Genomic DNA, 18,045 nt, shown 5'->3' on the forward strand with positions numbered 1-18,045 from the left:
TCATTAGAGAAGTCCGGATTCAGAGGAATTGGCTGAGGATTTAAAAACACGGTAGCGCAGTGGTTAGCACTGCTGCTTCACAGCTCCAGGGTCCCGGGTTCGATTCCCGGCTCGGGTCACTGTCTGTGTGGAGTTTGCACGTTCTCCTCGTGTCTACGTGGGTTTCCTCCGGGTGCTCCGGTTTCCTCCCACAGTCCAAAGATGTGCAGGTTAGGTTGATTGACCAGGTTAAAAATTGCCCCTTAAAATCCTAAAATGCGTAGGTTAGAGGGATTAGCAGGTAAATATGTGGGGGTAGGACCTGGGTGGGATTGTGGTCGGTGCAGACTCGATGGGCTGAATGGCCTCCTTCTGCACTGTAGGGTTTCTATGATTTCTATGACTTCTATGATCTTGTACATCCAAGATAGGAATTGTAAGAATAGGGGAAAGGGTGCGCGTGCTCGTGCGTGTGTGTGATCACTCTCAACTTTTAACTTTTCCCAAAGCATTACAACAAAGTCTGGATGGGACAACGGGCTGTGTCGTGTTATGATCTCAGTCGAGGCCAGTAACTTTTTTTTCAAACAAAGGAATCAGAAACCCCAGTTATTGACAGGAAGATTGAAGTCACGAGATTTACTATACAAGAGTCAAGCAAATCTATATTGAGTAACCACCTATACTTTAAAACCAAAAATCAACATAACTTAAACACGAATTAACAGGCAAATTGTGGTTGATTATAAATTACACATTAAATGGTAGATATAACAAAGACTGATTTTATGAATTGGCTCAGCAATCGATTCAGCATACATGTCATCAATCTTAGTCAAGGCCACCTGTCTTGCTCACTCTCCTTCTAGAATTTAGCCTGATCCCCAGGTAATAGCAGCACAGAACTAACCCAAGGTCCAAGGACACAGTCTTCACCAAAAATGGCATCCATCTGCAGAACCACCTCAAAAACTCTACGATGGTCTGGATGGTGTAGATCCACCAATGTTGTCTTTAAGTAACAGGAATGGCTGCAGCAGCTGTATATTTGCCCATTCTCAGCATCTGGGTCTAATCTGTCTTCTTCAGCCTGCCTCTAATGCACTGCTGGGATCATCATCTGAACTCTGATGGCTGTTTTTTTTATATGATTTCAACCAGTTTCGGTTTCCCCCAAAGTTTTGGTTTTCAATCTGTTTCAGTCTTAAGTTTCCTTCGAAACTGGAAGGGTCAGATTTCTTTCTTTGTTTCCCTTTTTAGTTAAGGTCTTCCAAAAAAATACAAGCTTTGAATCCATGGATTCCATGAATGGGGCAGGCTGAATGAGTCAAATGACATGTACCCATCCCTCACTTTGTATGTTTCTATGAGTTTTTACTAAAGTAGCAAAGTGAACAGTGTGTCATATAGCATCTGTAAAGCTTTGAAGCCAGGTACATACTTGAAGCTTCATTACATCTTTCCTCTTTAGAAATGATTTACCACGTATCTTCACTTATTTCAGATGGTTAGTGACCCAGTCTACTGTGAGAAACGTGAAGAACTAATGTGCAAGGAGAAAATTCCAAGGCAGGTATACAATAAGCAGAGAATATCAAATTTCTTTATTTTATTTTGGCTCTTAAATGTTCTAATGTGAATGGCCATCCAAAGCATTGAAATGCAGAACAAAAAGCATATCAGTATAATATTGATTTAGCATAGATTGAACATGATTAGTATAAACAGCCATCAAGTTAAGTCCTCCTGCATAGCAACACAACTTTAGATTTTCAGTGCTATTTCCCCTTAAGTTGCAGTATAGTGACAGTATATTAGAGTTTGCTGAGGATGTATCAAAAATTGTAGTCCATAGCACTGAGTTTAATAAGTTAACCTCCTAAATAACTGCGCACTGCTTCTCATTTTCTAACCTTGAAGTGAGGCCACCTATAGGAAAAATAATGCATTAGTGAAGACGTAATATTTAAGTATATTTGCATTCCATGGCAATAGCATATAAAAAATCAGTTTTAGTTCCAATTGACTTTGCTCAAGTTACTCAGTTCATTAATATCGATCAGCAAAATATGACCATCTCCAAGGTTCCCGAGAAAGAGCTAAAGTTAAGTATAGGAATATATACACTGGCGTGTACTTTCTGCTCCTCCAATATTATGCATGTCTAAATAAGTAAAATATTAAAATTTTCGCCATGAACTATTAGGTGTATGAAAAATGACTAAACACTAGCATTTGTTTACCAATGTTATTCTACGAATCATGCCTGGGACAAATTATGATTATTTCATGAATTACTGACTGTTTGCATAATCTTTTCACACAATATAATCCTACAGTGAGACAATTAAACACATGATAATCACCTTCTAAGCATTGTCCTTTGAAGAAAACCTTTTGTTCTAGCCTGAATTTTTCCATCTGTTCAGATGAGGAAAAGTTTAGTTCTCTGGAAACGGCTTTACATTTCAGAATCTTTTTAGGAACCCGAGCTGCAGAGAAATCAAAACAGAAATTTTCCGTGATTTGCCATTCTAAACCACTTAACAGTCGTAGACCCACAAGGAGTCCAAATCCTTCAACTTTGGTGGAGAGAGGGAGCAGGAAATAAACAAGCACAGAAACCGAACTACAATGGATACTAAAAGAAACACCAAGTCAAATATCTAAACAGACCAACTGTATGTCGATGCTTCACAAATCTCACAAAATGCTTTCTAGAGAAAAATAAAATGCCACTCTTCCTCAATAAATGAAATTTCCAATGCCTAAAGATTATCACAATAACACGATTAAGTTCATCCATTTATTTTTTTGTGTCGTAAGACAACCTCTCTCAGAAGCCCGAGTTTGGACTTAATGTTTTGCCCAAAGTTATAGATACATCAGATGATCTCAGTTTCCCACTCCAAACACATAGTGTAACTAATGCCAGGATGCACCAGTAAGGTGTGGGGAACAGTGATATATTAGTTTTGTTACAGGATCAGTAATCTCGAGATCTGGTAACAAGTTCTTGTATTTTTAAAAATCTATCTCTTCCAGCTATCATGTGGTACACTTCCTTGACTGATAACACCATGAAGATTTGTGTAACCACATTGTTCCTTTCTGGCATCACTGGAAGATCACCCATAGCACTGCTCATTACGAGTCAGAAGTTTTAGAAGAACAAGGGTATTACGCCAAGAAATATTATCAGAAACACTGATTTATCAGGATGGTGGGGATGAGGGAACCAAGGTCCTGGAAGAAGGTCAATGGCTTGCCAGCACTGGAATGGGGCTTCAGTGAAGCATTATGGCAACTCTGAATAGAAATAGGCCAGTCACCATTATTAGTTTCTTATGCAGATATGCTGTCCTGGTTTGGTGCTTTATCATTTAGAAGTGCTTTTGACAGTGGGTCACAAGGTTTAGCATTCTAAGGGAGAGAACTGGAGCATTTTTGAAAAACTTTATGGAACACTAGAGCAGGACCAGAGGTCTGGGATAACTGAAGGGAACAGTTAGGATTTGCAAGCACTGAGGACACAGACTAAGTGGTTTGTGAGAACTTGGTGCAGGTGAAAATTCTGGCTTCATCTCGCTCTCCCTTTCAAAAAAATTCTCCTGCCTGCCCTGGTGTTTCACAATGACTTTTTTCTTTGCCTCCAGATTCACTTCCAATTCTGCCACAGGTCCTGTTTCCTGCCCCCGGACCTCCTGCTGCAGTCAGTATTGCCTGCCCCCTTTACCACTGCCATAAATCTTCCTGAGAGATGGACTGTGAGATTCCTGTTGTTGCTGTTTGCCCTTTCAAAAAAAAAACTTTAACTTTCCACTCAGTTGTTGGCTATCACTGCTCCCTACTTCTACTGTTTATTAACTGCCTCATTCAGAGAATCCTCTGCCTCCATTATTTCAATCTTGAATAATTTGCTACGGATAAGTATAGAAAGTGTAAGCCAGTTTGCGAGTTACTTGCACCAGGGAGAACTGCGAATTTAGACTCGGATACTTTGTTTCAGTCCAGTTTCAGCACTAGGAAGAGCATAGATCCAAATTCTCATCTAGGTCCTAGCAAATCAATGGTTCACTCACAACCTGTAGCATTGATTGGACCAAGTCTGTTTTAACCACTTTCCTTTCAATTCACTGCCTCAGGATAGCATCAGTGAAGGGGTCCATGGTGCTATTTTAAGGTAATGCCAATTGTTTTTTGGCTTGATGTTGCTAGTCATTCCTGTAAGTGGATCTTGCATCCCCTACCATCTGCCATGTACTTTTTTTGCCCTATATCTAAATCACTACTGGCTAACCCCGGATCATAACTGAAAACTCTTACTCCATGTGCTTACTACTGGAATGCATCATAGACCGGGAACTGCAGTCGATACAATTCGTGCATCGAACATTCTAAAAGGTTTTTGTAGGAAGAGAACTTTTTATCCCCCTGTTGCAGAGTGACTGGCTGACTTTGGGTACACCACATTAGAACAGAATAAAATTAAAAACAGAAACATTTAATTATGTAACAATGCTGGCTATTATCTAACTGCAGTGGTTAAGAGAAAACAAAGGAATGGAAGAGAAGATGAATTTTGGAACCTTTTTGAACAAAAATGGTTCATAAGTAAACTATTTCCAACCCACACAGCAATGCTGCTAAAACCCACAACACCCCTCCCCCTTCCGATGCTGTTAAATAATATGTCTAAAGACAGTAAATCATATTTATTTGAAGGTAAAAATAAAGTTTGGGTTTTTTGATATAAAATATGCAAATTTTGTCCTTAGAGTGTCAATCACCGGTGAATTGCCACTCTGTAGCAACTTACCTTCACTGGAATTCCAAAACCCATGTCGTCCTACCTTCCTCACTCAGGCTGGGTGAGACTGGAACTGGAAAGCAGCTCTGGGGCTCCAGCAGTGAGGTGTAAATAGAACAGAGCAAAGGAGGACACACCATTTTTAAAGCATGTGAAACCATTTAAAAGGGAGAAGGTAAATTTCAACGGTAAGTGAATGTGATTCAGGAGTGGGGGTTTCAGGGCTGGAGGGTGGGACAGGGGAGGAGAACAGAGCTTGTGTGTCCCGTGCACGGCTCGATCTGGGTCTTTAGACTTTTTCCAGAGTGACTGCGAGGGTAAAACTAGCAGAACCATTCAAAGCTTTGTTGAATGGCTCCCAGCCCAGTGCAATTGTCCAGGGGAAGTTAGCCCTTCTGGACAATTGCCGGGTAAACCCTAACATGGAAACTTCTGAGAGGGATTCCCATTATTCCCAAGGATAATTTGAGTTATCCCTCAAATGCAATGCTGGTGAGCCAGGATGTTATGGCCCATTATCTTTTCAACATTGGTTTTTTGTAAACAGGAAAAAAATGTGTGTTGTGGTTATCTATTAATGCAATTTATACATTTATTAAGCAGCCATATCTTTACCTTTTTTTAAATGCTATGCCCCAGACAAAGTGAAAAAGATAAAGGAAAAACTTTTCAACTTTTTCTAAGCTAGTTTATTCTAACAATCTTCCAAATTTAAAAATGGAAGCTTTCAGTTTTTGAGGTACACTAAATGGTTTCAGCACTGTCTTTTCCAATTTGACTCATTTATGTAACTATGGTGCTTTTATTTAACTATCTGTAGCGGATAAAGAAAATATTGGCCATATCTTCCAGTTTCCAGATGGCCATACCCTAGATGATGTACTGGGGGACCCTTAGGAGTCCCAATGCAGGAACTCTATAGGATTTGCTTGGGAAGTTTAATCCAATTCCTCTATGTCCAGAACCCTTCAAAATCATAGAAATCATAGAAACCCTACAGTACGGAAAGAGGCCATTCGGCCCATCGAGTCCGCACCAACCACAATCCCACCCAGGCCCTACCCCCACATCCCTACATATTTACCCACTAATCCCTCTAACCATCGCATCTCAGGACACGAAGGGCAATTTTTAGCATAGCCAATCAACCTAACCCGCACATCTTTGGACTGTGGGAGGAAACCGGAGCACTCGGAGGAAACCCACGCAGACACGAGGAGAATGTGCAAACTCCACACAGACAGTGACCTAACCCGGGAATTGAACCCAGGTCCCTGGAGCTGTGAAGCAGCAGTGCTAACCACTGTGCTACCGTGCCGCCCCAAATGGTCTCCAACTGAGACTTTGTAGGGTTCTAACTCACTTACCAGAATAGTTATCTGGGAAATGTTAAGACAGGAAAAAAACCATACCTAATGTCCCCCATGCCGACCCTCTGAACTCCTCTGACTTTTCTGAGTCTCCTCCTGACCCTTTGACTCCACCCCTCAAACTGAGCTGGGAAGACAGATCTAGGATTAACCATCCAATCTCCTATTCAGCTGGCACCCTAGCACATTGCCACCTAAAACTCTGCCCAGCTGGCATTTTACCCACCGTAACACCCCACCCACCCTGCTCCCTGCCACCCTACCCACTTACCTCACTCACATTCATTCACTAACACATAAAAAACAAGTTAAATGTCTCAAAGCTTTTCACTGTTAGTGAATGAATACTTATCAAAATGCAGCAGCTCGTGCTTCCCCTGATGATCCTGTCCTATGAGGAAGGACTCCGAGAACAGGTACACACCATTTTTTTGAAGACACCCAGTTGGGAAGTCAGGGCGAGAAATGTGGAGCCCCGGCACTGTGTAAAAAATAGGAACAGCGTGGCAATCTGATAGCGATTTCCATTCCTGGGAAGATTCAGCTCTGAATTTAATTTCCAGGAGTTAATTAAAACACAACTTTAGGGTCACAAGACTCTTTTAAACAAAAATCCAAGCCCTTTCATTTGAGATACTAGGGGGCATGGATTTGCAAAGTCATTAAAAGTAGCAATGCAGGATAGCCAGGCCATAGAAAAATGCAAACAAAGCGCTGGGGTTCTTTTCAGAGGAATAGAACTGAAAGTAGGGAAGTTACTTAAACTTGTACAAAACTTTGGATAGCCCCCACTGAGAATACTGTGTGTGGTTCATATTGCAAAAAGGTTTGAGAGGCTTCAGAGAAGGTTCAAGAATGATACCAGAACTGAGGGGCAATAATTTTCAAGAAAGACTCAATAGCATGAAGATCTTTTGTCTGGAAAGAGGAGAGTGAGGGCTAACTTACTAGAGGTCTTTAAAGTTATGGACGAGGTTGTTAGAGTGAACATAGAGAAGATGCTTGTACTGGTGGGAAGTTCAAAAATGAGGGAGCATAAATGTAAGTAGCTTCAAATAAATCCAATGAGAAATTCAAAAGAAATCTCTTTACTCAGAGTGTCAGAATGTGAATCTTGATACCACATGGAGTAGTTGTGGTGACTGGCAAAGTGCATTCAAGGGAAAGCTAGACAAGTAAATGAGAGAAAGAATTAGAAGGATATGCTCATGGAGTACAGCAAAGCAGAGTGGGAGAAGGCAGAAACACCAGTACAGATCAAGTGGGCTGAATGGCCTGTTTACATGCTGTAAACTCCCCACCCCTCGAAGACTCTGACTCACTGCAAACTATATAGAAGATTTGCTAGGTATCAACTGTGTTTGCACTCTCACCTCAGAGTCTGGAGATTGTGGGTTCAAACACCACTCTATTGCTTGAGCACAAAAATCCAAGCTGACATTCCGATGCAGTACTGAGGGACTGCTGCAATGTCAGAGGTGCTTCTTTTAAATGAAGAATTACACCATGCTATCTTGGAACGGTCTTCAAACAAGGCTTTGTGGGTAGAACTTAGGAATGTGAAGGGATCAGCCACATTACTGGGAGTGTATTATAGGCCCCCAAAGAGTCAGCGGGAAATAGAGGAGCAAATATGTAGACAGTTCACAGAGGTGTGCAAGAGTAATAATCGAGAAATTATACTAGGAGCTTTCAACTTTCCCAACATAAATTGGGATAGTCATAGGGCGCAATTTTCCGGCCCTGCTGCGCTGGTCAAGTAGCGGGAGGGAAAAAAATCCGAATTGCGCTTGGCGTCTGGCCGGTCACGATTCTCCCGGGACATATTTTAATGACTTGGTTCTCCATCCTCGCCGGTGAAGGTTCTCACCGGCAAAGATCATAGCTGTTCCCCACCAATGGGGACCAGATGTGATGGCCTCGCCAGTAGGATCGGAGGCCATTGAAGCCGCCCGGTGATGGGGGCAAAGATGAGCCAGAAAATTACAGAATAGTGAATTTCACATCAGTGGAAGGGAAACTATTGGAGAAAATTCTGAAGGAGAGAATTAATATCCACGTGGAAAGACATGGGTTAATTAGGAATAATCAACTTGGCTTTGTCAGAGGGAGGTCATGCTGACAAATTTGTTAGAATTTTTTGAAAATGTGATCAAACGTGCGGATGAGAGACGTTCAGTTGATGTAACTTATGTGGATTTTAGCAAAGCTTTTGACCAGGTCCCACGTGGGAGACTGATTGAGAAGGTTAAAGAACATGGAATTAGGGAAACTTGGCGAGATGGATCTGAAATTGGCTTAGTAAAAGGGCACAAAGGGTAACTGTAGAATGCTGTTCGGGTGACTGGAGGCCAATGTTCAGAGGTGTTTCACAAGGATCAGTACTGGGACCCTTATTGTTATATACATAAATGATATCGATGAAAATGTGGGGAGGAATATTAAGCAAATTTGCAGATGACATCAAGATTGATAGGGTGGTAAATAATGAAGATGATGCCTGTAGGTTACGAGAAAATATAGATGGGTTTGTTAGATGGGGAGAGCAGTGGCAGATGGTATTTAACCCTGATAAGTGCAAGGTGATGCACTTCTATAACAAGATGGAGTATTTAATGAATGGCAGGACACTTGGTGGCTCAGAGAAACAGGGGAATCTTGAGGTAGTTATTCACAGATCCCTCAAGGCAGCAGAGCACACGAAGAGGGTAGTTAAGAAGGCATATGGGACACTTGCTTTCATCAGTCGTGGTATAGAGTACAAGAGAAAGGAGGTAATGTTGGAGCTGTACAGAACGTCGGTTAGAGGCCTCAGCTGGAGTACTGTGTGCAGTTCTGGTCACCTCACTACAGGAAGGATGTAATAGCACTAGAGAGGTACAAAGTAGATGCACCAGGATGTTGTCTGGGATGGAGCATTTGAGCTATAAGAAGAGACTGGATAGGCTTGGACTGTTTTCTTTAGAAAAGCGAAGGCTAAGGAATCATAGAAACCCTACAGTGCAGAAAGAGGCCATCTGACCCATTGAGTTTGCACCGACCACAATCCCACCCAGGCCCTGCCCCCATATCCCTACACATTTACCCGCTAATCCCTCTAACCTACGCATCTCAGGATACTAAGGGGCAATTTTAGCATGGCCAATCAACCTAACCCGCACATCTGAGGACATGATTGAGGTGTATAAGTTTATGAGGGGAATGGTCAAGGTGAGTAGAGAGCAGCATTTCCCCTTCATTGAGGGGTCAATCACGTGGGGGCATAGTTTTAGGGTAAGGGGCAGGAGATTCAGAGGGGATTTGAGAAAAAACATTCTCACTCAGAGGGTGGTGAGTATCAGGAATACATTGCCTGGGAAGGTAGTGGAGGCTGGGAGCCTTAAAATCTTTGAAAAATATTTGTTTAAAGCTTATTTATTAGTGTCACAAGTAAGCTTACATTAACACTGCAATGAAGTTACTGTGAAAATCCCCGAGTCGCCACACTCCGGCGCCAGTTCGGGTACACTGAGGGAGAATTTAGCACGGCCAATGCACCTAACCAGCACGTCTTCTGGACTGTGGGAGGAAACCCACGCAGACACAGGGAGAACGTGCAGACTCCGCATAGATAGTGACGCAAGCCAGGAATCGAACCCAGGTCCCTGGTGCTGTGAGGCAGCAGTGCTAACCATTGTGCCACCGAACCGTCCTGATGGGCACTTGAAATATCATAACAGTGAAGGATATGGTATTAGGGTGTTTTTGTTAGTTGTCAGTGCAGACTATGCACTGAATGGCATTTTCTGCACTATATGACTCTATGACCAAGACCCTGCCTGCCCTCTTAAGTTAGCGTAAAAGATCCAGTGGCACTATTTTGAAGAACAACAATTGTGAAGTTTTAGTGTTGGGTATTGAAAATATGTCTATAATGTCAGAGACCTTTGTGACTGCTCCATGTGATGGGGTCATGGGTGCGTCCCATAAAAGCTACCTATTTATCGTGTGCAATACAAGATCTAAAGGAAAGCAATCTCTCTGGAATCATTGAGCATTACCTGCTGCAATTATTTATATGGGTGGTATTTTCCACCCCCATTGCCAGTGGGTGGAAATGGAGGAGAATCGAGGGGCGAGTCTGAAAACGGCTTTTACGCCAGAGAGATTTGCTCATTCGACCACCCCCCAACCTGGCAGTGACGCAACAGGGTTTCCGCCATGTGATGACAAGAAGCCAATTTGAATACATTTTGATATAATTAGCGAACCTCTCCGCTGCAACAACCGCCCCACCCACCCCGGGCTGCATGATACAATGTCAGCAGGGTTTACAACAGGTTTTTAAAAATGGGGAACTGACAAACAGAATCCTCCCGGGCGCACTGGCCTGAGGGGGGAAAAGAGGGTCATGACCAGGCAGTACTCTGGGGGGGCGGGGGGGATCTGTGGGGGAGCTACCGGGAGTACTGTGTCCGTTGGTGGAGATGGGGGGGGAACTCTGTGTGGGCGGCAGGAGGAGGGTCCACTTTTCTATTTTCATCTTCTTTACATTTTTCTGTCAGCAGCTGAGGTTGTTGGTGGGGTGGGTTCATTCAGAGCCTGCCCTGCCAGTGTGATGTCCTAGGACCTGCACCATCACCTTCTTTTGGTCTAAGTTTCAAAATTATGACAGGAAAAGCCAGCAGTGCAGCCAGTGGGCTACACTCTGCTTTTCCCACCTAAGTTGACACTCAAATGAGAAAATTTCACCCATGGCATCAATTCCAATTGTAACACTAATGGTAATCTATTGACCTGTTTATGAAACATATGATTCCAGTACCTTCATGCTCCACTCCAGGTAATGAGAGATCTTCTGTGCCTTGCCACAAAACTTTTCCTGTCTCTGCATCACGCAAATTCATCCAGTTACTGAAGAATGAGATTTGTTAAGTAAATAATAATTGAGCATATCAAACATATGATTTCTCATAATTTCCACTGTCCTTACAACAAACTGGTTGTAGTAGGGTGGAAGCATCTTCCAGGTGTTTCAAATTGTTATTTTTAACACAATAGTTTCAAGACTCAAGTCTCATTCCCATACTCATGAAAACATAAACCACTTCAACAATAAATACATATTTGTGTTCACAATATAAACAATAAGATACAAGTTTTACTTCAATTATTTTTGCAAAAATTGGATGTTAATGCATCACAAATAGAACACAGTCAATTTTTACAATAAAAAAGTCACACATTGAGAACTCCAATACAGTTGTAGCTGGTTCATGCTATGGTAAGAAAATGACATTTATTGAGCATATTCACTTCACTACTGTTGGGTACAGCAACTGTTATGTAGGAAAACACAACAGCCCAACTGCATACAGAAAGATCCTGTAAATAGTCATGCGATAATTGAGTGGAAGTTCTATTTTTGGAATTGTTTGCAGAAGGAGGTGGAGTTGTAGTCTAAATGAGCAATAGACTACTTCAATGTTTTTAAAATTCTAAAATTCTGTTTCTTTAAGGTTCACTAATTGTAATATTTATTTGGAAAAGTTATACTTTCAACATGGCTCATTAAAAATTAAAACATTAAAAATATTTATTTAGTGAAAGTAACTAAGTTCAGTCTCAAAACATAAACAAAATATATTTACGTGACCTTGGAGGGAGAAACCATGAAGACATTGTTCCTGTTATGACATCACTTACAAAACTTAAAAGATCGCAGAATAGGAGTTGACATAGGGGTTTACAGCATGGAAACAGGCCCTTCGGCCCAACTTGTCCACGCCACCCTTTTTTAAAAAATTAAAACCCCTAAGCTAATCCCCTTTGCCCGCATTTGGCCCATACCCCTCCATACCCATCGTACCCATGTAACTATCTAAATGCTTTTTAAAAGACAAAATTGTACCCGCCTCTACTCCTACCTCTGGCAGCTTGTTCCAGACACTCACCACCCTCTGTGAGAAAAAATTGCCCCTCTGGACACTTTTGCATCTCTCCCCTCTCACCTTAAACCTATGCCCTCTAGTTTTAGAGCACCCTACCTTTGGGAAAAGATATTGACGATCTACCTTGTCTATGCCCCTCATTATTTTATAGACCTCTATAAGGTCACCCCTCAGCCTCCTACGCTCCAGAGAAAAAAAGTCCCAGTCTATTCAGCCTCTCCTTATAACTCAATCCATCAAGTCCCAGTAGTATCCTAGTAAATCTTTTCTGCACTCTTTCTAGTTTAATAATATCCTTTCTATAATAGGGTGACCAGAATTGCACACAGTATTCCAAGTGTGGCCTTACCAATGTCTTGTACAACTTCAACAAGACATCCCAACTCCTGTATTCAACGTGAAGGGCTTCTTTTAGTGAATTGTGAAAACAGCTGCTATATGGAACTTGTGCTGCACAGGGCACTCGTGGGTAGCAACCATGTCTGGTAGAAGGGACATCATTATTACCATCTTGCTAGGATAGAGGGGTTTAGGTCACATGCTAATTTTGTACAGGGCTCAGACGATCACGGAATCAATTTTGAGAAAGCTGTCTGATGGATTGAACAAACCAAATACCTGGTGCAATAGACAATCTGCATGAAGGTTTATGGATTGTGGCTGGGGATGTATGGAGCGTGCACATCCTCCCTATGTCTGCGTGGATTTTCTCCGGGTGCTCCGGCTTCTTCCCACAGTCCAAAGATGTGCAGGTTAGATGAATTGGCTGTGCTAAATTGACCCTTAGTGCCCAGAGATGTCTAGGTTAGAAAAATTAGCTATGGTAAATGTGTGGGGTTATAGGGCAAGGGAGAGGGCCTGGGGAGGATATTGTGTCAGAGTCGGTGCAGACTCAGTGGGCCGAATAGCCTCCTTCTGCACTGTAGAGATTCTATGATGCAGGTGTGCACCTCCACATTGGTCGGTGGTTCGACAATGAGCCTACATCCATCCTCTCCAGATTGGAAAGGCTATCAAATTCCAGACAGCAACCTGTGGAACCAGGTTGGAGCTTCCAATGCAGTAATTGCAATTTCCATGGAATAGTTGGCTTGCTTGAACAAAAGTACCAAGATAGTGCCATGAGAATCATGGAGCATGAACCTACTGACCACTGTCTGGATGCCAGTACTACTTCTTCCTCCACTGCTACTTCATCATTGTCTTGCAGTTTTCTGTCAGCTAGATGCCAAGATTGTTCAAGCCCATGCTGAGATGGTACAGTCAGAGGCTATCACGGCTCACAACATTTCAAAAATATCCTAGAAGGACTTCTGAACTTCTCTTTTCAGAAGCTTAGCAGTTGGATAATGTCCAGGTCTTGTTGCATTTGAACACAGAGTGCTTCAGTATCTGGGGAGTCGCAAATAGTGCTGAACATTGCACAGTGATCCCCACATCTGACCTGATCATGGAAGGAACATCATTGATGAAGCAGCTAAAGATGGTTGGGCCTTGGACATTACCCCAAGAAACTCCTGCAGTGATGTCCTGGAACTGAGATGATTGATTCTAACCACCAGAGCCATCTTTCTTTGTGCCAGGTATGACTCCAATCAGTGGTGAGTTTTCCTCCGATTCCTATTAACTCCAGTTATGCTGGGGCTCCTTGATGCCACACTTGGTCAATATGCAGCCTTGGTGTCAAGGACAGCCACTCTCATCTCACCTCTGGAATTGAGCTCTTTTGTCCATGTTTGATTCAAGACTGTAAAAGGATCAGGAGCTGAGTGGTTCTCAAGGAACCCAAACTGAGCATCAGTGAGCAGGTTATTGCTAAACATGTGCTGCTTGATAGCAATACTGATGACCACTTCCATCACTTTACTGATGATCAAGAGTAAATTGATGAGACAGTAATTGGCCAGGTTCGATTTGTCCTGTTTCTTCTGTGTGGAACATACCTGGGCAATTTTCCACATTGCCGGGTAGATGCCAGTGTTGTAACTGTACTAGGACAGCTTGACTAGGAGCGTGGCAGGTTCTAGAGCACAAGTCTTTGATACTATTGTTGGTATACTGTCAGTGCCCAAGACTTTGCAATATCTAGTGCCTTCAGCTGTTTCTTGATATCACGTGGAATGAATCGAATTGGCTGAAGACTGACAAGTGTCTCAGCCTCATCTTTTGCACTGATGTGTTGGGCTTCCCCATCATTGGGGATATTTGTGGAGTTGTTTAAGTGTCCACCACTATTTATGACTGGATGCGGCAGTATTGCAAAGCTGAATTCTGATCCGATGGTTATGGAATCACTGAGCTCTGTTTAACACTTGCTGCTTATGCTGTTTGGCATGCATGTAGTCCTGTGTTTAGCTTCACCAGGTTGACACTTCATTTTTAGGTATGCCTGGTGTTGCACTCTTCATCGAAGCAGGATTGATCCAATGGCTTGCTGTTAATAGTAGAGTGGGGGATATGCCATGGCCAGAGATTATGGTAGAGTACAAGTCTGTTGTTGCTGATGGCCCATAGTGACTCATGGCTGCCCAGTCTTGAGTTCGCAAAGTGGTAGTGTTACACAACATGATGGAAGGTATCAATGAGAAGACGGACTTTGACTCCACAAGGGCTGTGCGGTTTACACTCCTACTGATACTGTCACAGACAGATGCACCTATGGCAGTCAGGTTAATGAGGATGTTTTTCCCTTTTGTTGGTCCTCTCACCATATCCAACAGACCTAGTCAAACAGCGATCTCCTCTAGGACCTGGCCAGCTCGATCAATAGTAGTGTTACCGGGCCACTCTTCGTGATGGATATTGAAGCCACAGAGTTCTGCGCCCATCATCAGCTGTGGGAGGTCAGCAGGAGGTCTCTTTGACCATATTTAACCTGATTTCATGGGGTCCGGAGTCCAATTAAGGACGACGGGTTTCCTCCCTGCCTCAAGAACATTAGTGAATCAGATGGGCTTTTCTTTTACAACAATCAACAATGGTTTCATGACCATCATTAGACTTTTCATTCCAGCATTTTTAATTGAATTCAAATTCCACCATCTGATGCAGGATGTGAACCTGGGTCCCCGAATTACTAGTCCAGCAACAATACCACTCTGCCACCATTCCTCAGAGCTGTGGTGACCTCCCCCCATGCAGTGGAATATGTAGCAGCCTGAAAGGTTCAGATAGCGTAACAATTAAATGTTGTGACCTTATCTGCCACAGGCAACACAATCTGCCTGTGCTACGAGCTCTTAGGCTTCATTCCACATGGCCACAGATCTTGTGATGATCTCCTTGGTAAAGTTCAGCCTGCTCATACACTGGTCTTAGATCATACGAGTGTACACATAGTGCTCTCTGAGGTCCTGGGTGGACAGGCATTTATGATGAGAACCCTTTTGTCCATCTTCCCAGCAGCAGTTGATGCTACTTGTCTTGGTCTCATCATCTCCCATTCCTCCTGTAGATCAAGAAGTCCCCTTAGCAAGATGCCCATGACCAATAACTCTTTCTCCTGGTAAATCCTGTACATGTCCAATAAGGTATGGTAGAGTAGCACAGCACTCTCTTTTTAGGTATATCCTGAGAATTTCTAGTAAATTCCAAGATGTTGTCAAAGTGTCCAGAATGTCTCCCGATTTGTCTCAAAGGTTTGCCTTCAAATATGATCACTTGATCTCCAGAATCAAAATTGGTCAAACAGCGAATGGCAGAATCTTATCAAAAAATGACAAAGGGCGGGATCTTGAGCCAACTCATGGGGAGGCATGGTGGCGCAGCAGCAAGCACTGCTGCCTCATAGCGCCAGGGACCCGGGTTGAATTCAGGCCTTGGGTGACACGGTGAAGTTTGCACATTCTCCCCATGTCTGCGTGGGTTTCCTCTGGGCGCTCTGGTTTTCTCCCACAGTCCAAAGATGTGGGGGTTAGGTTGATTGCCCATGCTAAATTGACCCTTAGGTGTCGGTGGATTAGCAGGATAAATATGTGGGGTTATGGGGTAGGGCCTGGGTGGGATTGTTGTCGGTGCAGGCTTGTTGGGCCAAATGGCCTCCTTCTGCACTGTAGGGATTCTATTCTATGAAAATTGAGCACAGAAAACTAAGCAGTGTTCTAAATTCTCAAACATTTTCTCATTCCTGTTTACCTGGTTGCAATTATGAGAAAGGTTGTTTATTGAAGCACTACACACCAAAGTGTTATGCGACATCTTTCTTGAGCACTCGCAGACAATCTAATTATCAATCAGCCGCTTAATCATCCTCTAGACAAATATTAATAGCACATGTTTCAAATCCTCTGCCAAGATAGCATCTTACTCTAAATGCGTGCTAAATCAGTGTTGCTGCTTAAGACCTCATTTTGGCACATCAAAGAACAAAGAACAATACAGCACAGGAACAGGCCCTTCGGCCCTCCAAGCCCGCGCCGCTCCCCGGTCCAGGATTGAATCCTGAATCCAGGATCCCCGCCCAATTTTCCAGCCTATCTACATACCAATATCCTATCACCGAGCTGTCCCTCACAGCTACGATGCTTTGTTCATTACAACCTATTAACTTACCCCCACCCCCCCATTCCAGACCATGTGATCTCCAGGGAGAGGCGAAAACCCAGAGTGAAAAACCCCAGGGCCAATATGGGGAAAAAAAAATCTGGGAAATTCCTCTCCGACCCCCTGAGGCGATCGAAACGAGTCCAGGAGATCACAATGGCCCCGATCGGAAAATGCTTCCCAACCCTAGTCATTTCCACTTCCACGAACACCATATGAATTCCCTGCCCCCGAGACAGGTTCCCAACTATCCGCAGTCTCACTCTGTACTGGCACCAGCAAGATGATCATAGAATGAAGCCTTGAAACGAGAAACCAGGAACAATTAGCCCGCGCCGCTCCCTGGTCCAAACTAGACCACTCTTTTGTATCCCTCCATTCCCACTCCGTTCATATAGCTGTCTAGATAAGTCTTAAACGTTCCCAGTGTGTCCGCCTCCACCACCTTGCCCGGCAACACATTCCAGGCCCCCACGACCCTCTGTGTGAAATATGTCCTTCTGATATCTGTGTTAAACCTCCCCCCCTTCACCTTGAACCTATGACCCCTCGTGAACGTCACCACCGACCCGGGGAAAAGCTTCCCACCATTCACCCTATCTATGCCTTTCATAATTTTATACACCTCTATTAAGTCTCCCCTCATCCTCCGTCTTTCCAAGGAGAACAACCCCAGTTTCCCCAATCTCTCCTCATAACCAAGCCCCTCCATACCAGGCAACATCCTGGTAAACCTCCTCTGTACTCTCTCCAAAGCCTCCACGTCCTTCTGGTAGTGTGGCGACCAGAACTGGACGCAGTATTCCAAATGCGGCCGAACCAACGTTCTATACATCTGCAACATCAGACCCCAACTTTTATACTCTATGCCCCGTCCTATAAAGGCAAGCATGCCATATGCCTTCTTCACCACCTTCTCCACCTGTGACGTCACCTTCAAAGATCTGTGGACTTGCACACCCAGGTCCCTCTGCGTCTCTACACCCTTTATGGTTCTTCCATTTATCGTGTAGCTCCTCCCTACATTATTCCCACCAAAATGCATCACTTCGCATTTATCAGGATTGAACTCCATCTGCCATTTCCTTGCCCAAATTTCCAGCCTATCTATATCCTTCTGTAGCCTCTGACAATGTTCCTCACTATCTGCAAGTCCTGCCAGTTTTGTGTCGTCCGCAAACTTACTGATCACCCCAGTTACTCCTTCTTCCAGATCATTTATATAAATCACAAACAGCAGAGGTCCCAATACAGAGCCCTGCGGTACACCACTAGTCACAGGCCTCCAGCCGGAAAAAGACCCTTCCACTACCACCCTCTGTCTTCTATGACCAAGCCAGTTCTCCACCCATCTAGCCACCTCCCCCTTTATCCCATGGGATCCAACCTTTTTCACTAGCCTACCATGAGGGAC

General features: G+C 43.5%; 1 protein-coding gene across 1 annotated transcript in view; it reads right to left on the minus strand.

Moving 5' to 3' along the window:
• The window catches only part of pde6d (phosphodiesterase 6D, cGMP-specific, rod, delta), a 60,696-nt gene that overhangs the window by 18,616 nt on the left and 24,035 nt on the right, over positions 1-18,045 (minus strand). Inside the window, exons 2-3 of the mRNA XM_078207915.1 lie at positions 10,964-11,052; positions 2,346-2,471 (exon numbers count right to left, since the gene is read on the minus strand). Coding sequence (XP_078064041.1) covers positions 2,346-2,471; positions 10,964-11,052 — 215 coding nt within the window. The remainder of the gene's footprint in view (positions 1-2,345; positions 2,472-10,963; positions 11,053-18,045) is intronic.

Source organism: Mustelus asterias, chromosome 3, assembly GCF_964213995.1.
Source record: "Mustelus asterias chromosome 3, sMusAst1.hap1.1, whole genome shotgun sequence".
NCBI classification, from domain to species: Eukaryota; Metazoa; Chordata; class Chondrichthyes; order Carcharhiniformes; family Triakidae; genus Mustelus; species Mustelus asterias.